The sequence below is a fragment of the Marmota monax genome, unplaced genomic scaffold, assembly GCF_021218885.2.
Source record: "Marmota monax isolate L192 unplaced genomic scaffold, Marmota_monax_Labrador192_F-V1.1 WCK01_AAM20220418_F8-fsc00095, whole genome shotgun sequence".
In the NCBI taxonomy this organism is placed as follows: domain Eukaryota; kingdom Metazoa; phylum Chordata; class Mammalia; order Rodentia; family Sciuridae; genus Marmota; species Marmota monax.
Genome location: NW_026695244.1, coordinates 50,832 through 76,474, shown reverse-complemented (window position 1 = coordinate 76,474; position 25,643 = coordinate 50,832). Strand labels below are relative to the sequence as shown.

Sequence of the window (25,643 nt, the reverse complement as noted above, 5' to 3'; positions counted from 1 at the left end):
CAGTTCTCTAACTCTGCCCAAGTGTCTGAAGCTGCCATCTTACTAATTCTGTTCAAGAAACTGAAATAGCTGGGCCAAGAATGTAAAAAGCTTCCTTTTCTACTGAAATCTCTGAGAGCTGCCAGGATGGACCTTGAGTCAACAATAATGGAAAGAAGCCCGTGTTCCCTTGGCCCAGGAGATGTCAACCTTTTACAACCCTTCTGGGGCTGGGTTGCTGTCATCCACTAAAGTCCCATGGGACCTGCTGGCTGTAGGATGCAGTGTCTGACCATATTTTACCTTATCCCCAGAATCAGTTTGCCTGGAAAGGTGAATAACACCACATCCATAGGGAAAGGGCTTTCCTCTAACTTTCTTTCTTTGTATTTCACAAGAGCTTTTCCATTTACACCAGCAATTTGTTGGGTTCATGGCTATTCCCTATTTTACTTCTTGGCTTGTTAACTTTGGCTTCCCCAATGTGATAATAGAAGTCTGGGACACACGGACATGAAACATCTGTCTGACTTTGTGGTTAAGTTGGACATACTTGCTGGTCCACCTCTAGGCTCACCTCTATTATTTGTGGAGTTGAGAAAAGAATACAAATGGTGGCCCCAGCCTATAGCCTGCTCCCTTTCTCTTTCAGCCCTGGCTCTGTTCTCCACTATGAGGGGCCTCACCCATATGAACACTCCCACCAGAGTCTCCAAGTTCTGTCCACTCCCTTTGACCTAGGGTGCAGGGTGTAGATGCTGGCTGTCATGATCCACCCTTGAGTATATCAGGAAAGGGGCTTATATTGCCCTAAAAGTGGAGTCAAAACTATACATGGAGAATGACTTAGAAAAGGAGTGAAGATACAGGTAGGCATGTCACTTGGCCCCATTGACTCCTGAGAATTGCTGGAGAAAGATCAGAGGGGGGCCTTCTAAACTGTGGGGTCCCCTTTGCTTGGATCTAAGGATTTTGTTGCCCATATCCATTTTACCCTCAGTAGAGGGTCATCAGATGCGTCTGTCTGGTATCCCTGTCAAATGCTAGTTCACAGTGTCAACAACATTATCAAAAACAGTAGTAACTATTTCTTAAACTTTACTCACTGCCAAGGAAGACTCACTTGATTTTCAGAATAGCCCATTGAAGTTCCCCCATTTTGTAGAGGAAGCTCCCTGTGCTGTGGCACTTGGAGTGAATTTTGGATTCCACTCTACTTATTCAACTTTTTTTTTAATCTGTTCACACCTTCCCAGCTGGTTAGATTCTGGAATAAACCTTACCTCACCACAGCAAACTTTATTCTGTTGTGTGTCTACTTGGGTTTGCTGAAGCCCTCTTGCTTGTCCTATCTAGATACTTTGCTAACTGATAAATAATATCTGGATGTCTGGTTAGATCATTTGACTTTTGTCTGTGGTTTTGGACAACATCAAAGGTGGTGCAGAACTTACCCAATCCCCAGGAAATAGCTTAAACTCCAGTTTAAGTTAGTTGGAGCTAACTTACTTTGTCTCCCTTATAGACTTTTGAGATGGTCTTGGAAAACTAATTCCTGTGTCCCTGTCATTCTTGCTCTGTAGAGCCACCTACTCACCATGCAGAAAGTCTTGCCACTCTCAAGAATTGACCGATACCCAGTGCAGCGGCAGAGATTACCTAATTGGAGGAGAAGCATGACTGTCAGGAGGACTTATATTTACTGGCTTTTTGTGAAATTTTAAATAGATCTAGATACTTATTTATTTATTTATTTATTTTTTGCTGATGCTAAGGATTGAACTCAGGGCCCATGCAAGCACTCTACCACTGAGCTCCATCTCCATCTCCATTGTGTATTTATTGACAACAACTATATTTCAGACTGTAAGATATTGGTGATCCTAAAACAGAAACTATAAATAATTCCCAAGGCACAATATGAGAAAAGTATCATGCCTCGGGCAGTTTGTCATTGGTCTCCTCAGAGACTTTAAGGTCAGGTAACAGAATTTCTTGAAAGCAGTTGTTAAAAATACAGATCCCTGTCTCTGTTCAGATTCTCTAGAATCAGAATGTCTTGGGGGTGGGCCCAAGAATATGCATTTAAGAAGTTTGCAGTACATTCTATTGCATGGAAAAGCTTGCAAACCTCAGGTTTCCAAGGATATAGGGAGTGGAGGTAAGGGAGGGTCAATGTGGACTAGAGCTCATATGGGGATACCTTGCTAAGAAGCTCAGGCTTCAAAGATGAGCAAGCTATGGATTGGTGTGGAGCAGTCTGAATCCTCAGAGCAACATGAGCAAGGTACAGAGGAGGAAATGTGTAGAGGCAGAGAGGAGAAAGGACTAAAGGGAGTCACACGGAGGAGATGGAAGCCTTAGGTAACGGGACCAGTTGCCAGGGTTCTCTGAATGCCAGGTGAGGGAGATTGGGCTTGGCCATGCTTTAAACTGAGAATCTGCTGAAGGACTAGACTAGGAGAGGGACCCAAGGAAGGTGGGGATTCTACATGACTTAAACTGATATTCTGCATTGGAGCAGAGAGAAAAAGAGAGGACATGAGAGAGGAGGAATTTCATCAGCAGCTGGCTGAATACAGGTGTGTGCTTGCTTGAGGGTCCTCAATTAAGAATCTGTGTGTCTGACAGATGACTTGTTGAGGGACCGTTGACACCTGAAGATGAAGTTTACTGATCCCATAAAAAAGACAGATTGATGAACTCCTCTTTAGTAACTTACACCCATTACAAATTTTAAAGGATTCTCTCAATTTGTAAGAGTTCTGTTGAGGGTTGAATTGCGTCTCTCAGAAAGATGTGTTGAAATTCTAACTTGTAAAACCTGCGGCTATGACCTCATTTTGAATAGGATCTCTGTAGATGTAACTGAATTAAGATGAGGTTATACTTGATTATGGAAGGCCCTACGAATTGGTGTCCTTGTTCAAAAAAAAAAAGGGGGGGGTGGATTTGGATGTACAGACACAGGAAAAGTCCATGTGAAGATGGAGTCACAGATTAAAGTGATGCATCTACAAGCCAAATAAATAACAAATAAATAAAATGCCAGGGGCTATTGTCAAACACCAGAAGCTAGGAAGAGGCAAGGAATGGCCCTCCTTACAGCCAACCTGTTTGTGGTGCTTTGTTAGGGCAGCCCCAGTACTAACACAGGCCCTTAATGAAGGCAGCCACACAAATCACTGGACAGATAAGTGGTGTGGTCCATATGCTGTGCATTAGTGCTTTGCAGAACATACATGTATATACTGTGATAAGCAGGGAACTGCTTAGTATCTTTCTCTGCTCTTGGGTGAATTGTAGCTACTTTAGAAATGACCTATGTGGAGGTCTTAGTAGGGCAGGAATAATGTGGAAGGTGGCTTATAACAGCCTGAAGAAAACTTCTCACCTGGCTGTGGGTAGCTGGTGGTTTTCCCCTGTGTCAGACCTACCTCCCAGGGCCTCCATGAGCTGCTCCTCTGAGGGGTGCAGGTGATTCCTGAGCAGTGCATACATAGACATCACCATCCCAGGAGTGCAGAATCCACACTGGGTGCCATGGCTCTTGGCAATTCTTTCCTGGAAGGACATAAGCATGGGTACAGGCATACTTTCCTGCTGTGATCAACTCTTACCAAGGTATGAGAGGTGGAACCCTCCCTCTGAGCAAATGTACCCCAGCCCTTTTGTTAGGGTCTGTGTGTCCCTTTTCCTAGGAGGCTTCAGGAGGAAGTGACTCAGAAGCCATAGACTATCATTTTAGGCACTTCTCAAAGTCAAGTGCTCAATCCTTCAAGTTGAGATACTGTGCACCTTCAACTCCCAGAGAAGAACTCTTCAGGCATCAATAATTATAATGAGTGTGCATAAATTTCAAAAATAGTTTCTTGAACACTCCATCAAGGAGGTTGACCAGGAGGCTACCTCTTCTTGATTAATTTGAATACTATCTGCTGTCAATCTCATTTTCCTTTCTTCTTTGAATTCTTCTGTGTTGGCTCAGATGAAATTATACTTTTAAGGATTTTGGTCTGTGTTCAAGATCCTTGTTACTTAAAGGGTGGTTTGTGGTCCCACAGTATTGGTTTCCTCTGTGAGCTGGTAGGAAGTGCAGAACTCGGGGTCCCTGCTCCCAACCTCCTGACTCAGGATCTGCATCTTGAACAACCTCCCAGGTGATGTTTAGGAACAGTAAACTTGGGAAGCCCTGTTCTAGATTTCAGGATGCAGTGTTATCCTAGGATTGGGGTTTATGGACCTGATGTGAGCATCTTGCCTAATCTAGTAGATTCTAACAGACTCTTTTGGATTCTTTACCTTTGCTTATCTTGGAAATGATTCTCATGTGGTTAAACTCAGAGATCCTTGGGGCTCCTTCTGCCTCGAATGATTCAGTTGATCTGGTCTTGTGACTCCCTGAACCTCTAGGACACTGACAGAGGAACTGATGTGTTCTCTGCCAATGTATGCCATTACTCTTGGATCCAAAATCTTTGTTCTGGCTTTAGGTTAGGATTTGGGCAAATGATTGTACTCCTAATCTAGAAAAGTTATTTTTAGACCCTACTCATTCCCAATTCTGATTGTACTCCTGAGACCTCTATGTCACATGGAACAATATTGAATTTTATCCTCTTATTTACAGAGGTATTTATTCTACACATAATAGCCAGTGTGTAGTATGTATTCTAGTTCATAGTCCAATAGGCATTAATTGGTATTTTGATGATCCTGCTTATCATTCAGGTAGAAAAAGTAATGAGAAGAATGACCATCTAATAGAATATAGATGTATTTCCAGCTTTCTTTTAAATCAAGGGACAGATGTTGTTACCTTGATCAACGCACATCCCAATCTTCTACTTACTTGACTGTAATCTAGAATCAGTACATTTAAGAAACATTTGGTAAAGCAATAAAGTTAAGGAGTGTGAAATTTCAGATGAATGTTTACCTGCATAGGGTGAAGCCTGGTTTTGATGCTTCCAATGCCTTCCACGGTGGTGACAGCGGCTCCATACAGAGAGCAGATGGGCACCAGGCATGCAGTGACGGAGAAGTGTCTTTGTATGAGAAACACAAGAAAAAAAAAAAAACAGGAGGAGTAACACAGTCCTGCCTCATGGGGAACACTGGAGCCAGAAGGGCAGCAGAAAACCTCCAAAGCCCATCAATCAGCTCTGACAGGCTGGGGAACTGGAGAGGTGACAGCAAGGAGAAGTTAGAGTCAGTCCTCTCTTTGCCTCTGTGCTATCTGCAAGGATTGAGGATCCTTAAGGTGGAGATGGGCATTCTGAACTTCAGAAAAACTTCCTAGGCCTAGAATGGACTCACCTGGGAACAACAGGAATGGACTAAGGTCTCTAGGAGAGTGATTGAACTTCAACAGATATCCATTGAGACACTGACCTCATAAAAAGCAAAGGCAAGCAAAACATATGGGTCTTTTACCCACAGCTACACATTTAGGTATTTTTTTGCTTGTTAATTTAAATGATATTGAATGACCTATGTTCTAAACCATCTCTTAATTTCTTGGGCCAATGGGATTTGGAAAAAGCCCAAGTTCTATAATGTTGCCCAGATACCTGTTCTACAGGGTTAGGGCATCCCAAAAGTAGAAAGAGAATTAGCTTCAGGCTTCCTGGGTTCAAGTTCTACCCTGAACAAGTTACTTAATTTTTTTGAGTCTCAATTTCCTCATCTGTTAAATATGTTGTTGGCCTAAGGTGGGGTTTATTAATCTAGGGCACGTAGATGAGCCTTGGGAGGTTTATGATCTTCCTGAAATGATACGTAAAATGTAATTAGCTTATGCATTATCTGAGTAGATGCCTCCCAACATTTATGGGATTTCTCAGAGGGGTCTGAGATCTAGAGATAGCAAAAATCCAAAAATCTTTCTTAGTTGCGAGATTAGAACACAAGCCAGGCAGAAAAACAAAGCCCTCCTCTGGCTTCTGAGTGTCTTGTGGGTACCTTATCTTCTTGGATACTGGATCGTGCTTAGACACCATCACCGTGCAGGCTCCACAACTTCCTCTTCCACAGGCATATTTGGTTCCTGTGAGGCCTACTGGAGGTCGGGGTGGTCAAGGAAAAGTTGCCAAGGGGAACATTTTGCATCTAGCATAGCTAGCTGCTTCCCTAGGGTGTCGCTAAAGGTCTTTGTGGGGTGAGCTGCAGGTCTCTGAAGTCATGTTCTTTCTTCCAGGTCTTATTAAAGGCCACTCCATACCTTATTAGCTGTGTGACATGGGCCATATTTAATTTTTTCTTGCCTATTTTCTAATTTACACAAGAGGAGGCATAATATCTACTTTATTGTCACAGGTTTATTATAAGCATCTCATGGGATAATGATGTAAAAACTTTGAAAAATCCTATTTCATTATGTGTCTTCCTCTGAGCTGTAATCATGTAATTGGAAGAGAAGCACTTTATTTTTAGTAAATGTATTATGAGTTTTGCTCAGTAACTTGTATTGTATTTGAAAACAAGGACTCTTCAGAGGACACTCCTATCTTTACTTTTTGATTTTTTCCTTGAGCATCCCTGGATTGGTCCAGGTCCAATCCCAAATCTAGGCCCAGCCTCATTCATCCTTTTCCCTGTGATCTGTTTCACACAATTTATGGAACTGGATGTAATCGACTAGACTGGCTAAAAACACTTCAGAATCACTGACTCTTTATTGCTATTATCTATTTTATCCTAATGATAGGGCTTATTCATCTGAATTAAAACATAGCCTCAAATGCTTAACCAGAGATGTCACACAAATAAATACAGTGGCAAGGGTGTGACTGGAGAGCCTGAACTCAAAGGGAACTAGGCACAGTCCCTACTGAGTTCTAAGGAAGACTACTGACACACACAGGACTGGCCAGTTTCCCAGTCACAATGAGAAGCTGAAAAATCTTGATTTTGTTTTTTAAACATGGAATTTCCTAATTTTCAAATATTGACAACTAATTATAAACCATGTGAGCTTGTGGGCTTATAAACAGTATTGTAGAGGCCAATTTCATTAATTTGAAATTTCTCTATTTATTTTTATTTTTCTGGCAACTCCAAGAGATCCATTAGATTTGCCAATTAAAATATGTTGGCCATTATGAAGATCTAGATTCCAGAATATAAAATGGGGCTGGAGGAGTCTGGTGTCAGAAAGCAGGTATAGGGAAAGAAAATCTTTTCCTCTGACACTGTCTCACTGATTCTGGAGAATTTAGTTTCATGAATGGGCAGTTAACAGGAGCTTCTATTACATGACACTCTGCTGGGGACCTGCAAAGCCCTCCAGGGACTATTTCGTGAGGAAATGAAGAACTTAATTTCTATTTTATGCTATTAAATATAAGCACCTCTGGGAAAATTCTTCCTCTCCAAACTAGCCTCCTTCACCTGAGATCCAACTTAAAACCATGGCCAAAAACAAATAGCAAGGGCCAAGGGCCAACTGGATGGAGGAAGTGATCAGTTCCCATGGTCACATGGCTAAATTTTTAAGGAACAGACACAGCCAGGACTTAGCTAAAAAGGGTTCAGTTTTTTCGTAGGAAGGTCAGCAGAGTCACTTCTGGGTCTGCATTCTTTTCTGTCACCTGTGTTAAAACAGAAGAGAGATTATTGTGGGGTTGAATCAGTGACCAGTGGAATGTCTATTACAGCCTGTTAGGGCTTGGGCTATAATATTAGACACGCACATTTTTTTTATTTTTTTTTTGGTGCTCTGAGGTCAGACAACTTTCATGCACATTTAGGGGCAGGAGCCTCACAAAGCATGGCAGTTCTGATCTTCATGATAAAAACTGGGATCCACTTCTGTCTACAAATGTCCCTGGACTTGTATTCTTCACATTTGCTCCACTATCTACCTTAGTGGAATCTTCCAATTCAACCTATTGTACTCTTGAAATATTTCAAATCTGGGAGGTACTTGGATAGTGGGTGTGCAGTGTGGGGTCCTATAGGAGGAAAACTTGGCAGAAGGAGTTCCTGGAACCTCTATGAAATGATTGATGACATCAGGGGTCTTCATGATCTGTGGCAGAAAAGGGAGTGGGGAGAGTTGCTGTCATCCTGGACAAGCCCTGGAGCCTGCCAGTCCGCTCAACGCAGAGTGGCCCTACAGTGAGCCTTGACACCCTGCTCAGGGCCCAGGGTGTTTCTGGTGGGACACTAGACTTCCTCTATCCCTCCCCTTGGGAAGTGGAAGTGTTGGCACTCAGAAGTCATGAGGGTCCTTTTTGGTGCCTCTTTCCCACTTGTGTATCTTGGGATATTCCTTTTGACTTTGTCTTGGGGTGTCCAGAAAATGGCCATTCTGTTGTATAGAGAAAGAGAAGATCCAGTGGGTGTCAGTGTTAGATTCTTCCTTTTTCCCCAAAAGGAAGACATATACTTTTTTAGACCTCAAAGAATAAGGAACTATAGAAAGGTGCTTCCAAGTTGAGATATTAAAATTCAGCTGCTTTCTGGATTCCAGGGGCACCTATCCAAGGGAAGAAGTCCCCCTCTGCCTGCCCCTATACCACCCTAAGTCCTTTAAAACACTTACTGAGAATGTGGTGGGATCCTATTTTTTATCACCTAACACTCTCACCCCCACCACCTCTAACCCTGGACTTATTCTGTTCTGACTGCAGCTACTTTACTCTGAAAGGACACAGAGCAGCATGAGGAGGAAGGAGCTGCCTCTGGCTTTTGAGTCTCCAAAGCCAAGGCCAGTGGCAAAGCAGGTAGGGCTCAGCTTGTGGATTGTTTTGGAAGTACACGGTGGTTGCTGATTGGGAAGATTTGATACAGGAGAGAGGGTTCTTAGGCAAACGATGAGACGTTAGGGGCTCCATGGTCTATTTCATTTCTTGGGCCAAGCCCAGAGGTGTGTGTGTGGGTGGGGGAGACACACCAATCCCCAGTGAGGAATGTGGGATTGGAGGTCAGAGAGGCCCTGGAGGAGAGGGGACAAGGCCCGAGAGAAGCTGTGGGCCCTCGAGAGATACAGACTCATGACAGGGCTTGGCAGAGGGCGCTGAGGGCAAGAAGTGGTCTGTGTGGATGGATTTTGAGGACAGGAGGGGAGGATGTTAGGGAAAAGTGGCAACCAGGAGACCCTGCCCTTGTCACATAGGTTCCCTCTGGAACTCGGCTACACCCAGGGAGAGAGGGGGACACTAAACTGATGGAGATTACACTTTGATGGATTCTGTTTAAAGGGGGCTCAACTGAAAAATGAAGTTGGTAAATAGAAAGATAAAGCAAGCTCCATTTCTTATCCTCCTGAATCTGAAGATGAAGATGTGTTATTGGAGAAAGTCCTTCGTGTCTCAGACTCAGTTATATAAGCACTTTGTGGGATCCTAAGCAATGAAGGAGTGGCTCTCTTTTCATCTTTACAAAAGCCCCAAGAAACAGATTCCACAAGTGAGGACTCAGGGAGGCAAAGCTCCCTGGGTAAGGTCATGCAGTAAATGGCAGAGCCCACGGAACTGCTAGAGCCAAGCCCTGACTGAGAGGGGAATAGACGGAATCAGGCCCTGTAGCAGGCTTACCTCTGCAAGCCGGGGAGTAACACCCAACACTCACCTTCCTCCCGTTCACGAAGAAAACCAACGCATCCGATCTCGATGGGCAAGGCATGGCACCTGCTGATGCTCCGCTCACAGTTCTATGGGGAGTGCTCTCTGGCACCAGCCACAGAAGTGAGTGGAAAGGATTTAGGACCAGCAACTGGCATCTCTCCCTGCACTGAAGCAGGCAGGCTGGAGCCTCAGAGGGGAGGGCAGGAGGTGGAGACTTCCTTGCTCTGGGGTTTTTTATGTTGAGGGCTTGGCCTCTAATCCTGTTCCTTACTCCTACCAATCCTGGCTTCGAAGCTGGCTCGGCACACAGTCCACACCTTTTCTAGCTTTTTCTGAAGTTTAAAGGCATTAGTTTGAAAACCATCAGTGTGAAAAACAATAATCTAGGCCCAACCTCCCTCTGCAATGTCACCTCTGGCCTAAGAACATATCCTGGATGGATTTCATTCTTCTCGGAGTGTGGGGTGGGCTTCCTGAGACCTCACACTTGCCCAACTTGTTTCTTATTCTACCCTGGGAAATGTCCCCTCGGAGGAAAACGTATGAACAAGTCCAGCCTGTGCCCTAGTGGAAGGGGAGGTGTGGGGTGCTGCATCCACCCAGCCCCTCTGCACTCCTTTTCCCCACCCCTATGATTATGCTGGAAAACAGTGATCTAGTCAGCCACAGTGATCTAGTCAGGCCCATGGGCCAAAGTGGTTGCAGGAGTAAAAGGTAAAGCAGGAACCAAAACCAAGATCTCCTGGGTTGAAATACCTCTAAGTATACATAGAGACCCTTGATCAGAAAACATACCAGGCTGACCTCTCTGAACATCTCCAGTGAGCTGTCTACAGATAAAATCCAGCAGTCCTTGTTCTTTCAGCTGAAGTCATGCCCAGGACTTGGCATTGCAGGTTATGAAGCAAGTAGATGCTCAGGAGAGATGGCAAGACCTCTCTTCCCCACACTTCCTTCATGAGGTCATGGAACCCTCATTAGAGCAATCCCTTTATGCTAAGAACACACACTATATGACAGCATGTCAGGCCAGAAACCACAGACATCTGGCATCCCTCTGCCAGGGCTAATGGGGAAGATCTCTTTCTCAGTTGATCCAGATGGGGTTTCAGCATCTTTCCCACCACAGAGGTGTTCCAGAAAATACTCCTAACCAAATGAGTTGAAGCTTTCAATTTTCCTTGCAATTCTAATGCCCAGGTCCTTAGGCATACCAGGCCTAGTATACCTGTGGACACAAGTGTGTATGGGAGTTTCACTTGTATTAAGAAGTGGCTGAATAAATTAACAATAGGTTTGTGAGAAGTTGTAGATCATGGTGTGAGTGAGTAGGGACCTTTGAGTTAGCCTTTTTGATCATGTTTCTCTTGCTCAAAAACCCCTAGTAGCTCTCTGTGGCCAGGAACATAAGGTCCAAACTCAGCCCTAAGTCCTCCACAGTCTGTCCTTGTTTCTGGCCTCAGATGCTCTTGCTCTGTAAAACAAAGCAAAACCAAAAACAACTACACATACACATAAAAACCAAATAAATCAAAGAAAAACACAACAACAACAAAAATCAAACTCTAGTCAAACTACTTTTCTATGTGTCTTTCTACTTTAACTTGATGTTCTCTACTTAGAACCTTAGTGTATACAATAGCTACTTGTATCCCACCCCCCCACCCAGTGCCCAGGGTGAATGATAACGTATTCATTGCAAGGGTGAATAAGTACTTGACTGATGACCCAAGATACTTTAAAAGAAGGAGACATTAATGATGAACTAATTTGCTAGACATTGTGCATCTGCCTTGCACCAGACTCTGCTAAGTGGCAGAGGTACAAAGGACACCAGATCCATCCATTTCCTTTCTCTGCAGGGAATTCAACATTTATGCCTTTGACAAACACAAAACGGAGAAAGTAGCCTTGTTTCTGGGGACAAGGACCAGGCAATCCATCTGAGAAAGGCACATTTAGGCCTGAAAGATGAACAAGAGTTAATTCCCTGAGAATTGAACCCAGAAGGTAAGCAGGATGGGGAGAGAGAGAAAGGAGCACGTGGAGACACAGGATGTGGTCACTTCCATTTAAGAGCATTAGTTTGAGGGCATTCGTTTGAATGCCCTCAGGGGCTTTTTTAAGGGTCCCCAATCTGTTCACCACTTCATGCTTCCCTCTAAAAGAGGGCGACTTGTACACACAAAGGGCCCATAGTCACCATTGATGGGAGCTGGATGCTACCAGAGAGCAGAAAGCATGAACCATGGTGTTCCCAAAGCAGCCATTGGAAAATATCTCTCAGCATTGACATAAAGTTCAAGCATTTAGGATAGAAAAACAGTTTTGGAGTACTAACGTTGGATAATGGTATTAGATTTAGGTTATATAAAAGTACTTTGGATTAGGGAACCAATTGCATTAATTGCTGGGAAACTGAAAACTGATCCTGCATTGCCTTTGAAAAAATGTTTTTCAAACTTGTTTGGGCCAGGAAACCTTTGTTTGAGTGAAATCTTGTGAAGTGTAAACAGATGAAACAAAAAGGTGGCTGTTCTAGCTGAGGAGATGGGGAGTGAGGTCTCAAGTCCTCTGGCTTTCTTTCCCTTAAGAAACCCCCAGGGCTCTGGGGAGCTTAGCTTGGAAAACATCCACTTCAGAGTGAACAAAGACTTGTGCGAAGTAAAGCAGGAGGGTGAGCTGCAGTTTCTGCCAAGTCCTCTGACTCTCAGATCTTACTCAAGACAATGGCAAAAAGCAATCACTTTGTTTTCTTTCTTTTTTTTTTCCTTTAATGAAGAAGGAAGAACAAGTTTCTTCACTTTTAAATGGATTATTCCAGTGGGCAAGAGAAACTCCACATGTTAACAGGTGCTCAGATGTTTGTTATATAAAAGGACGTATGATTTACATCAAAGATACTGTTAGCTAATAAAAGAATTAATATTGGAAATGACACTTACCCTCCCCTCCAATTCAAACAGGCCTTCTTCCTGGGGGGTGGGGGAAGAAGTAACACATTCTGCTCACTGATATAAATGGAAAAGTACTGGTAGTAGGCTTTGGTGTCACTGGGTGCGGCCTTCTGTGTTGAGTTATTTGAAATCCAAAGATGGAACAAAGGCAAGCAGACAGTGAGCACTTTTTAGGACCTTGAGGGTTTGGGTTGATCATTAAATACCCATATTCCAGGCCTTTCCCTCTCCACTCTTCTGACCATGAGGTCCCTTCTGTGCCCTTCCAGGCTCTAACCTTTCTACCTCTGCTGAGTCTATGGGAAGCTGGATGCCAGTGAGGCTCTGGGCTTTGTGGGAGAGGATTCTTCCCCATAGGCTGAGGGAGTGCCTGGAGATCAGCAGCCTGAGAACAGTGAATTTGGAGAGAGCTTGGTCCTTGGATGGGGGTGATACATGGAGAGAAATCTTGACATTGAGTTAAGCAGGTCAGTAGTGCCAAAAGCAGTGCCTGAGCCCTTCTTGTCCCTGAGACTTGATGAGTATGAGGAGTGGGAGAGACCCAAGGCTAGGGGGCTTCCTCTATTTGCATCACAGGGCCCTGGCAGCCTTCTTGCTTCTACCCTTCTGAGGATGAGGATGGATTAGGAACATTTTTTGTTCTACAGCCTGTGGTTGGGGTTCTTAGGGTACTCTAATCTAAGCTGAAGCCCAGTGAGCTGACAGATGAAAAACAAATTTAATGGGCCTTTTAGGGAGCTTGGTGTTCCCAATGTGATCTTATTTGGGAACTGTTTTTTTAAATATTTTTAAGTAGTGTTTGGACATAATATCTTTATTTTTATTTGTTTTTATTTTTATGTGGTGCTGAGGATTGAACCCAGCATCTCACATGTGCTACACAAGTGTTCTACCGCTGAGCTACAACCTCAGCCCTAGGAACTGGGTCTTTATTGATGTCATCAAGTTAAGATGAAGTTATACTTGATTGGGGTGACCCCTGAATCCAATGACCTGTCATGAGAGAGATGGAGATTTGGAGACAGATGGATACACAAGGAGGGAAGATGGTGAGATGGAGGCAGAGATTGGAGTGATGTGTCTTCAGGCCACAATGTGGCAAGTATTGCTGGCAATTACCACAGGCCAGGAAGATGCACAAAGATTCTTCCCTAGAGCCTTTAAAAGAAGGTTGATACCTTGATTCCAGGCTTCTAAGCCTGGGAGAGAATACATTTCTGTGGTGTTAAGTTATACAAGTTGTTAGAGCAGCCCTGGGAAACTAATACAGGTCCAAGAGCAGAGGGAGGATCAGTCAAAATAGATGGGACACACACTTAGCACAAGAGAACTGTGGGAGGAGACAACTGTCAATCTGCATTTTAAAAAGAACATTAAACTGCAGGCCCTCCGAAACACTTTCTGGAGTAAAATAGACCCACCAAAGAACAATTCAGTAGATGAGATGATCATGTTTGAAATCCAAATTAGTGACCTGGAAAACAAAGTGCAGGAAATATACCTCTGTACAGAGCAAGACAGCAGAATAAGAAATCATGAAGGGCAGGATGAAAGATTTAAATCCTATTGTTCATCAAAGAAGCAGGAGCAAATGATTTATAGATGAGTTTTGTATAATCAATCATTAAGATAATGACAAGGGTATTTAAACTCTCCCTGGCATATATAAAGGGAAATTCTGCCTAATTCATCTTATAAACTCAAAATATTAGAAAACATTATAGAATAATCCCACTTATGAATATAGATACAAATATTTAAAGTAAAATATTAGTAAGGGCTGAGGATGTGGCTCAAGCGGTAGCGCGCTCGCCTGGCATGTGTGCGGCCCGGGTTCGATCCTCAGCACCACGTACAAACAAAGATGTTGTGTCCGCCGAAAGCTAAAAAAAAAAAAAAGATAAATATTAAAATATTAGTAAATCAGGTCCAGAAATGTATCAAGGGATAATATACTAAGTAAGAATTATTTCTGGGACACAAGAGTGGTTCAATATCAGAACTATAAGTTAAATATCAGTGTTATTAAATCTGGCTTGGTATATTACATTAAAAAACAGAGAAGGAGAACTGTGGTCAAATAAATAGATTATGTTAAATTACTGGATAAGATTCAGAAGCTGTTCTCAAGAAAAACTCCAAATCACAGAGAACAGGAAGAAACTAATGAAATCAGATTACTTAGAAAAACCAATAACTAATACTATCCTTAAAGACAAAGCAAAAAACCAATTCTCTTCTGATTAAAATTTGAGATTATACAGGAAAAGTGAGGAGAGGAAGTCTAAATAGATAAGAGCAGGTTAATTAGGAAGGTACAAATTGTAGAAAGTCAAATGAGAATCATAAAGTTCCTTTTCTCTTATTGTGTAACATATTTTTGGAGGTTGCAATGGATAAAATAAAATAATGAAAAAGTGATATAACATATAAATTCATATAAACATTGGTGGAGAAAGAAACATTCTAGTGAATGGTTATAACATAAATATTGGAAAATTTATAGCTCCAAAACATAGATCATGTAAAAACAAATTTATCTCTCCTCTTTCAAAAAAAAATATAGGATCTACTCATGAGACAAAATTTACACAAATGGAAAGACATAAAATTTTCTTTAATGCAAAGTTAGTATAAAAAGGCAACTCTCGGGCTGGGGATATAGCTCAGTTTGTAGAGTGCTTGCCTCACATGCACAAGGCCCTAGGTTCAATCCCCAGCAACACAAACACACACACACACACACACACACACACACAGCTACTCTCTTAAAGTTAATATTTAAATTCAATACAATTCTAATTAGAATTCTACCTACCTAATATTTAGGGGTAATTGGATAAAATGTTTTTTTTTGTTTTTTTCTGTGGAGGGTATGGGACCAAACAGCTAAGATGAATTTGAAAAACAAGAAGATCAAGGGAGGACTTGCTATGGTATTCATTAATACAGTATTAGTATAAGGATAGATAACTAGATCAACTAAACTAAAGAAGGACCTAAAAATATAGTCTAGTGTGCATATGAATTTAATAAATGTCAAGCAGGAAGTATCTTATTGAATATTCCTTAGCAAGTGAATCAAATGATTGGCCTGATGATCAAATTTGACTCTAATTTTTGAGAAATATTTGATATTAAACATCTATTAGCATTAGAAATACCCTTTGGGTATTCCTGTGATATTTTTTTTTTGAGAAAGCAGTAAGGATCTTTATTGTCCAAACAAAAGATCATAACAGAGAAGACACAAATAAATTAATTGTTCTGACAATTTTAGACTTAAAGGCTTCTCTATAAGAAGGTCAGCTTCTTATGTAAACAAAAATCCTAACCAAAACAAAAATGGCAAGTATCTGAGACAGTGTTCAAGACAAATGTACAAAGTGAGGAGAAATAAAAATGCAGTTTCTAAGATATGTTGCATAAAGATATGAGGCTCATTTTGGTGAAAAATGCTTTTCTTCTTATTTTGAATATATCCATGTCCCCTCCAAAAAGTTAAGCCCTGACCTATACAAAGAAACTGAAATAATTGACACTAATTTCAAATGAATTTCATTTACTCTAAAAGTTTACCATCCTAGGGCAGGGGGTGGGGTATAGCTCAATAATGGTAGAGCACTTGCCTTGAATGTACAAGGCCCTGGATTCAATCCCCAGCATCACAAAATATATCTTAAATCAATAGACTTAATTTTCTTATTTTAGGAAGTTTAAACCAAATTGGAGTTAAACTAATCTTACTTTAATCTTTAAAGTGCAAGAAAGGATATGCAAGACTAGTGTTTATTCTGTGACATGTAAATGAGAAGCATCCCTCCAACAGCAGCAGCTCAAGAGGTACCAAGAAGAATGAAGAACTGATTACAGGACAAAGCAATCCATTAGACTGACCAAAAAGCAAGGAGACCAGTTTTAGCCTAGAAAATAGGGGTCCCTGCGAAGTGTGGCTGTTAACTGTACCCAGACCTTAAACAGGTCTTAGGTCCCCCTACCTGACATCAGCGGAGTCAAAAAGGCCAAACTTGTCAGCGGACACCTCTACACCATGGTGTATTTATGCTGATGGTGGTAAAAAGAAGCCTAGATTTTGGAATAGCATAAACATTTACCTAGTAAGCAATGATCAAAGTCCTGGTCTGGGGTAAATGATAAGAAAGGGTAATGAAGTCCTCCCCCCAAAATCACTGCTGAGATTTTTTTTAGTTTGACTCTAAAACACTACAAAATGGTTTCTTCCACACAAGGACAAGCTTTGCACTGATGTTTCTCAGAATTAATTATGTCTCCACCTCTATCCTCAGTTTTGTTTGTTTTAATATACCATTCCTATGTCAGAGCTAAGGTAAAAGGGGAATAAAGGACAAGAAACCCTCTAGCCCAAGTCCCTGGAATAGACACACTCTAGAAGCCAGTGGGTGTGAGCACATTCAAGTCCCGCAGTTTGAGATTATGGGTCCGCGGCAGTGGTTTCTTCCCTTCTATCACTGGGACATCCATCTTGGGTGGCTTGAAGGTTGCTGGATCTTCAGACATTCGGGTGGCCTGGGCACGGATCAGCTCCATGGGAGAGGGCTTCTGGGCGCCTTTGTAGGCCTGGATAGTAAAACCTCCAGAATCAGACTTCTGAAGGGGTCTTAGACCAAAAAGACTCCATTTATCTGATGAGTTTCTATCCTTATCTCCACTTCCAGGATCCATGGTGCTAGGACTTGGACCAGGTAAGGCTACAGAGGAACCAGAAGAAAACCAGCCTCTGGGCCTCTGCTTGGGGGAAGAGTGAGGGCTGCTGCTTGGGGTAGACTGGGCTGACGCAGGCTGCTTCTCTTCCTTTGTTATCTCTCCACTCTGCAGCTTTAGTTTGTGGAGTGCTTCTGCTACTCGGAGGTACTTGGTTTCCTCGGTGGTAAGGCCCTTGTGCGGTGTGTAGCCAGCATCTCTCAGTCCTGCCTGTTGTTCAAAACGCTGAATGCTCTCCTGTGTCTGTTTTGTGATCAGAGAATTCATGATGACATGGGTAGCTTTGGCCTTCACCACTGGGACCTTGTCCGTACTGTCAGTGACCGTTGACAGGGTCATGGCAGGGGGGGATACACTGGCCTCTCCTTCCTCCTCCTTGGCAAGGTGCTGATACTTGCACTCTGGAATCACTGGCTTCCAGGGGATGCTGCCCATGTCCTATGGAGGAGGAGTCATGGGTGCAGGGTCCTCAAGGGCATCATCATAGCTGAATGCCCTACAGCACATCCCGATGGGCAGGGACATCTTGCCTAGGGGCCCACTAGGCCCAAGAGCAGGTACTTCTGGTTGTCTTGAAGCCATTGATAGACTGGGATCCAGGTTTTTTTCAATTTATAATTCGGAGCTGAGTCCCTGCCACCACAGTGAAATGATGTCACCACTATGCTGACAGACAGGTATTAATGAGGAACATTGTCCAGGTGCTGCAAATTAGCAAGGCTTCCCAGGAAGAGTCCATCCAGAGATTCTGTTATCCCGCTGTGTCCAAGCTGCCTGCGTCCCCAACTCCGGCACTAAAGAGGATCCGAAGACCCACTTCTCTCAAGAGATTGTGGCGCAGTCCAGACCCAAGCCATCGTGGGAGCGGCGGCAAGTTCGACTGCTTGCACCACCAACTAGAGAGCACAAGCGCTCCTGTGATCTTTTACAATAAGTTTTTGCTTTCTTACAATGCTGATTCCAGGCCATCTTTGTTAACTTAGGGCTTGGGTGTGTAGAGCTCTGCAGATAGTCATCATCTTTAACATTTTCACATGGTCACTTTTTTATATGGAGTTTTTGATTAGTGTCAATTTGAGATAATGAATCTCAGGAAGAACTACTTGCTCTGTAGTTTTATTTGTAATAAATAACAGCACCCTACACAGTGTGCTGTAATGAATTTAAAAGAATACTTTTGAATGAGTAAGAAAACAATATAGTAAATTTAGGACATAGAATTTCTGGGGCAAGTACTGACTTAAGGTAGAAAAACATTACATATTCATATGTATTGTGCATTTCTTTGAATGCAAAATTAATCTTTTCTATAAAACTACTTCATCCAATGTATAAATGTGATTTGCTACTTATACCCATGTAAGCAATAAACTGGCAAATCAGGAAGAATAACTGATAGGTCTGCGTGGTAGATGTGGAGGTGAGCCAACCAGACCCCTGAAGGAAGCACTTGGGCCCAGCTGGGGAGTGGGGTCAGCATGGGCCTCCAGCTCCTGAAGGTGGAGAGCCTCCTTCCTCAAGGTTGTGCCCTTCCTGAGGGAGCCCTGCCAGTGAGTGATGTGGAGGTACATTGCAGTCTGCAATTCAGTGGAGCACTACTTGCTCCAGCGCTCCCTGCTGAGTTCATGGTATTTTGGGGGACTACACTGCAATTCAACCTCTTCCTCTGCCCAATTCTGCATTTTCAACTTTTATTTACTGGGTCTCAATTTCTAGGAAAAGTCCTGCTTCCCAAACTCTGTGTCAGTGTCTGGAGAACTCAACCTGCAATTCTGGATGTTCTGGTAGTGTAAAGAATATTGGCCAATTTACATCACTGAACATATCAAATGCAGAGGATTTAAGATTTTTCCTTAAAGGAAACAACAGAGATCTCTATGGAGCCCTGCTCCAGCCTTCTTCTTGACCATTTTCCAAATATGAGCATCTGCAGGTTTGAGGTGCTAAACTGAAATCAAATCCATCCTTACCAGTATTCACTCAACTCCATTTTCCGGGTTTCCATAAGGCGATACAAAACTGTTTAATTGTAAACGTTTGGTCCAGGAGAAATAAGACATCCTTGGGCCCACGAATATGAAAAGAGAAGCACTGTACATGTAGCAAGTGCCATGTAGAATTTCTCTTTTGACAAAATTTTACTGGCTCCAAAATGAAGCAAAGTAGGAATGATAAGTTTCTACAAGTAATAAGCACTAAGAGTTTGCCCAGAGTTAGGGTTAGGGTTAGGGTTGTGTTTTCAAACCTCACAGTGGACTAAAAATCCATCTGGCATAAGAGTGCATTTCTGCAGGAAAAGGCAATGTAAAATAGCTAGGAAATAATAAAAAAAGACTCTTGAGAACTCTGTGCCTCTTTGATGGCAAAGGAAAGTGGTTCTGATTTCACCTTTCAGACCCTAATCTAAAACAAGGGACTCAAGAGTGATTTGAGATCATTTTCTTTTACTCAGTGTGACCTTCCAGGTAGGAAGATACAGTACCATGTACATGGCTCATGGTGGGTACAGACCAGTTGGAGGCTTTGAATAGTACCTTAGTTTTAGTATTTTGTTGCAATAAAAAAATACCCAAGGCTGAGTTCTTTATAAAGAAAAGAGGTTTTTATTTTGACTCTGGATGATTGCATCTTGTGAGGGTCTCCGCTGTTTCACAACATGGCAGATGGCATCACATACTGGTAGCTTGTGCAAAGGATCACATGGCCAGAGAGGAATCAAGAAGTGAGGAGGGGCAAAGCTCACTGTTTCTTAGGAACCTGCTCTTGTGGAAACTCGTCCACTCCTATGAGACCCAATCCATTCCTTGAGGTCAGCATTAATCCCTTCACACTAGTGGTCTTGACCCAATAACCTTCTGCTAGGCCTTTTCTTTTAAAGGTTCTACTACCTCAACACCACCACACTGGGGACTAAATTTCTAGCACATGAACCATTGGTGACAAACTGCATCCACACCAGGGTAGCTTCTTCTTCCTAAAGCCCCTTCTAAATAGATCACATGGGACTGACAGGAGCCTTGGTGCTGGGAGCCATTAGCCAAGTAGGTATGACAATTTCCTTGCCAGCGTACCCCATGTTGCTGACATTTTGCAGTGACATTGAATGTAGGTGACCTTGCTCAAGGACCAGGGCGGATTAGGGTGTTCCCGGTTTAAGATAATCGGGTTTAGGGCGTTCCCAGTTTAGGTTCCAGGTTTAAGGTTTAAGATTATTCCTGCTGGGAATAGGGCGTATCCTGCTGCCTGAGTTCCCCTTGAGTTCTCACGGGATTCAGACAGTATATTTCGGGAGACAGAAGCCCAGTGAGAGTGGATTTGGGCAGAGAACGTGGATTTCCCCAGAACGTGTTTGTAGACGGCTGGTGTGAGTTCGGGAATAAAGAGTTGCTGTTTGAATCTACAAGCTGTGTGGTGGCTCGTGATTGTGTGCCCAGCCAGACTGCGGCATTTGTGCCCAGCCAGACTGCAGCACCTTGGGACTGTGGTGGACATGCAGTGTTAGAGACAGTTCTTAGCTACTCACAAGAGCTGATTATGAGCATTTCTTTCCAACACCACATTTAGATTCCTAAAGTGGTGGCTTGGAATTTGCCATTGTGGGAATATTTATACCATGCGAATTGGCAAGCACTGTAAACCAGGGTTTTTACCATGTGAGCTGGCTATTTTTAGGAGACATTGGGGGAATCCAGTTTTGATAGTTTTTGGTGTGGATGATTTTACAGATTTTAATCTGCTTTGAGCAGATTTCTGAAGAATAAAGCATGAGTAGTCTCTCTTGGGATGTTCCAGGTTAATGAAAACTCTACCATGTTTTAAAATCATGTTGATATAGATATTTAGGATAATAAAAATTAAAAATAGAATTTCTATTTCTAATTTTCATTATACTTTGGGTGAAAATTTGCATCCTAAAACAATCATGCAGGTACCTAAGCCACAGATAATATTTTAAAAATGCTAAAATTATCTTTGACAATCAGGAGTGAACCTATATTTTGCTTTGATTTGAAACTTTTTTTTAAGATCAATCACGTGTTATTTCATTTTTTTGAAAACACAAGATTAAGACATATGGATGGACCAAAGTGTAAATGTTGAAGGGTCATCTCTAGAAATCTAAAAAAATCAAAAGAAGGAAGATAGTTGTTAATATAGTTTTAATACATGGAAAATGTTATAATTTAAAAGTAATGTATTTTTAAAAAGGGGAAAATCAATGTCTCTTTTATCCTTATCAAAATTATGTAATTTTCATATTTATTTCAATTCTTGAATCATAAACCTCCTTATCCTCTAAGACTTATGTTTGGGACAAGATGCATCTTATTCAAAATCCCTGTAATTTCTAAAGCATGATGTTCAATCTAATTTTATATGATAGACTCATGCTTCAGTAAGCAGTTCAATAGAGAAATGCTTTCTGATGATAGTTCAAGATATATTTTTAGCAGATGGCAAATGAAACTGTGCTGCAGTCCGGCTGCAGCAAAATAATCGGGGGGTGATGAACAACTTGTGTACGTTGATACAGCAGGAGTGGAAGCCGTTTATTGCAGGACAGGAGCAATATTTATACATTCCACACAGCTTATCTAATTAGCATAAACTAGATACATCAGTCAACCAATAGGGAATCTCCACACTTAATTGCTTGCTTTTGTTACTTCTCAAACCACTCCCTCTGGCATTTTGCCAGGCACCATCCAGACTTGTTTACAAACTCTAACATTCCCCTGGCAAAATGCCAGGTGTTATTTTGACTTGTTTACAGACTCTAACAAAACTGTGTTTTATTACTGTGTGATTATATGGCAAATCAAGTTGTGTCCAGGGACCTGATATTTTTCATTTAAATTATTTTTCTTAGTTTACTTAACAAATACTTCTGCATAATAGACCAGATCTGATATCTAGTAAATATAATTTGGTTACTGAGTTAATCAAAATGCCACACCAACTGCATTTTGATAAAGTGTTTAAAGATGCAACCTACCACATCCATCTTCTATTAGCACTGGCTCAGTGTGTTTATCTTTTGGGTCTGAAATAATTCAATCTTTATTTGAAGAGATTTTCTCACTTTGCAATTGCTTTGAAGCGTATTGGAAGCTTATGGAAGTAAATTTTTTTTAATTTAATTTTGTCATCGTTATCAAATCCAAACCAAGGACCTGAAAACCCTTGTAAGGGGCAATTCTTACAGGAACCTCCCTTCCCATGTCAGTAAATTGATCCACACAAGTCATCTGAATCAATTCAGGAGTTGCTGGGCTACTTATGGCAAAGGTCTTGCTCAGCCCCCTATCTCCACGGGTATCAGTCACTGCATCATATATGGCAAACAATACAGAGGACCCCAAGAACATTCCAGCCTCACCCAATCCCTGAGAGAGGTACAACTGGAAGTTTTTTAAGGACTAATTTGTGTACACACACACACACACACACACACACACACACATGGGCATGTGCATGCATGCTCACCCGTTCTTGCTTTATCGCCCCTTAGAGTGGAGTGCATCTGGGTTATTGGGTTGAACTCCCCCATAGCAATTCTTTGTGTGTGGGTGCTCCTGAGAGTAGCTGATGAAAATGTTCCAGGACACCAGGATATCTAGCCATTAAAATCTCTTGTTCTCCTTCCTAGGTAAAGTCCTGAAGACCAAAGTCCCTGGTTGCCCTCTAGGATACTCCAATCCTTTCTCTGGGTCATCGTGTTTTAACTCAAAGCCAAAACAAAATGACCACAATCTTTGTAGATGTCTTGGGGACAGTGACACGGTTGCTCCTTTTCACGTGGGCTTTCTTGGATTGTGTTAGATGGATGTGAATTAACATTATATTTTGAATGATTCACCAATGCTTTTTGTACTGATATTTCTTCTTTCTTTCCTTAGGGTAGTCTGGTCTGTGGTTTCTTGGCCAGGACCTTGGTGGAGAAATGGGACAAAGGCTGGGAACAGACAAGAATGTTTCCACACTTTGGTTTTCAAAAACCAGTTTACTCTGAGGAAAATATGGAGGGAGAAGTGGGACCAGTGAGAGAGGGTCCTCTGAGATGATGAGGAAATCTGGTAGCAAGTTGGCTAGACCTTGCAGGCTGATGTAATTTGCCTGTAAGGTCAGTTTATCTTCTGGTGGCACTTAGCCTAATGAGCCAAGATGTTCAGCTCTCCTTGACCTTTCTTATTTGATTTAGATTTCTAAATCAAGAATGAAGAGGACTCAAGATTGAAGAGGTCTCAGGATTCTGAAGATGTTGAACATTACTCTGAGAGAGCTTGTTTCCTTTTAGAAGGATTTGCAATTCAAAGGAACAACCAAATTCAAAACAGTTCTGGGGATTGTTTCAAAAAACCTCCTCTTGTAAGAGGAGGTTTTTCAGGGCGTTGAATTTATCTTTCCTCAAATTCATATGTTGAAGTCCTTGTTATGGTTTGGATGTGAGATGTCCTCCAAAAGCTCACACAATGCAAGAATGAAGGTTCAGAGGAGAAATGATTGGGTTGTAAGAGTCTTAACCCAATCAGTGAATTAATCCCCTGATAGGGATTAACTGAAGTGGTAATGTGTGGCTTCAGGAGCAATTGGTCCATGGCTTGGAGCTATATATTTGTATCTGGCTAGTGGAGTTTCTTTCTGCTTCCTGATCATCATGTGAGCTGTTTCTCTCCACCACACTCTTCTCTCATGATGTTCTGCCTCACCTTGAGCCCCGTGGAATGAAACTGTGAGCCCTAAATAAACTTTCTACTTTTAAAATTGTTCTGGTCAGATCTCTTAGTTACAGCAATGAAAAAGCTGACTAAAACGGTTCTCATCCCCAGTTGCTCAGAATGTGACTGTTTTTGCAGATAGGGTCTTTAAAGAGATGATTAAATGAGGTCATTTGGGTGGGCTCTTGTCCAAAGGTGTCCCTATAAGATAGGAAAACTAGGACCCAGATGGGCATAGAGGGAACACAATGTGAAGAAATAGGAAGGAGGAAAAAAGCTATTTACAAGCTGAGTAGAGAGGATTCAGAAGAAATCAACCCTGCCAACATCCCAATCTCAACTGTCCAGATTCCAGAAGTGTGAGAAAGTCAATTTGTTGTTTTAGCCACTCAGCCTGTGGCATTTGGTTATGGTGGACCTGGCCAATACAGAGGTGTCAAGTTCTTACCTTGGATGAGTAGATGGCAATGGGGTTTTGGGAATGCACAAAAGTGACATAAAATTCTTCTGGTATCTCAGTGACAGTGGGGATTTTGTAGTCATCCGGACCCCAAGAATGAAGCACACCTTCTGTTGAGTATTTCAGCTCCTCTATGGTATAAAATCCCATGCCCTGGATAAATGCTCCCTCAACCTACAGTCAGAAATTACATATGTGAGATTTGGATGATATTGGTTTTAAAAAATATTCCAGTATGAAAGGAAGTCGAGTTCCTCACCACAGTGAGCCTTTCTTGAACGTATTGCAATGGACTTTACAAAGGGTCCTCAGAAAGGTGCCTCCACCTTGCCTGGGCTCATCCTCAGGTACCCCATGTAACCTAATGCTTGCCCAAGTTCCAGATAGTTTCTCAAACCCACCCAGTTCTTTCCCACCTCCAAGTCTTTGCAAATGCAGTTTCTCCTGATTCTCTTCACACCTGCCCACCTCAACTTGTCTACCTGGCAAACCCCTATTCACTCCTCCTCACCCTTTAAGTTCCAGGTGAAAATGACCACTCTCAGGATATTCCTCCACCTCTGGGTGCATCTCCCAGGCTCACTGCACCTTGAATACTTGTTATCCACCTCCTCCTCACTTTTAAGCTTACTGAGGCGGGGTCTACTTCTATTCTATTCTCAGCACAGTGCCTGGTACATAGAGTTCTCAATAAATGACTGTGGATTAGATATAAAAGAAGCTACCATAAAAGGAGCATGAACTAGAATAAATGGAGCCAGGACACTGTAGCTGATATTAATATCTGATTCTTTGCTTCCCTTTATAAATTACTATGATGAGTAGATCAATGTTAAACATGGTGGGTTGGAAGAAATAACTATATTCATTAAAAGTCATGTTGCTTTATTTATAAATTATTATGCTCTGAGATAAAGGTTCCTTTCAAAGGGAGTGTCTGTCTGGAGATTATAAAAATTGAAGGAGAATTATGGCTTGAGTTTTTACTGAAACTTCAAATTTTGGAATGAGTTTAAGTACATTTAAATGCTACTTTAGGAAATGACAGTGTCTCTAAAGGAAAAGATAAGAGCCCAAGGGATTCAGTCTAACACTTCTGTTTTTCTTTCCTTTTCTGATGGGACAAACGTAGAATTTTTTCTAAATACAGATCTCCCATTTTCCTTTATAAGAGCAATAAAGAGGTAGGAATTAGCTGGTGAGAAACTGATGT

The 25,643-nt window shown here is 42.0% G+C and overlaps 2 protein-coding genes across 3 annotated transcripts in view; both read right to left on the bottom strand.

Annotated features, from left to right (window-relative positions):
- LOC124105785 (aldehyde oxidase 2) overlaps positions 1–6,837 on the bottom strand; it is a 77,854-nt gene extending 71,017 nt beyond the window's left edge. For both annotated transcript variants that reach the window (XM_046463128.2, XM_046463129.2), the window contains exons 1-4: positions 5,944–6,837; positions 4,919–5,027; positions 3,417–3,543; positions 1,577–1,638 (exon numbers count right to left, since the gene is read on the bottom strand). In XM_046463128.2, coding sequence (XP_046319084.2) covers positions 1,577–1,638; positions 3,417–3,543; positions 4,919–5,027; positions 5,944–5,981 — 336 coding nt within the window. In that variant the 5' untranslated portion in view covers positions 5,982–6,837. The remainder of the gene's footprint in view (positions 1–1,576; positions 1,639–3,416; positions 3,544–4,918; positions 5,028–5,943) is intronic.
- Positions 6,838–16,811: 9,974 nt separating this feature from the next.
- Positions 16,812–18,157, bottom strand: LOC124105752 (putative monooxygenase p33MONOX). The gene has a single exon (XM_046463072.2). It carries the CDS (start codon positions 17,684–17,686, stop codon positions 16,916–16,918), a length of 771 nt encoding a protein of 256 aa, XP_046319028.1. The 5' UTR covers positions 17,687–18,157; the 3' UTR covers positions 16,812–16,915.
- Between the last annotated feature and the right edge of the window lie 7,486 nt (positions 18,158–25,643).

Excerpts from the sequence above, each read along its gene's own strand:
- LOC124105752 (XM_046463072.2), bottom strand. The coding sequence starts at position 17,686 with ATGGGCAGCATCCCCTGGAAGCCAGTGATTCCAGAGTGCAAGTATCAG.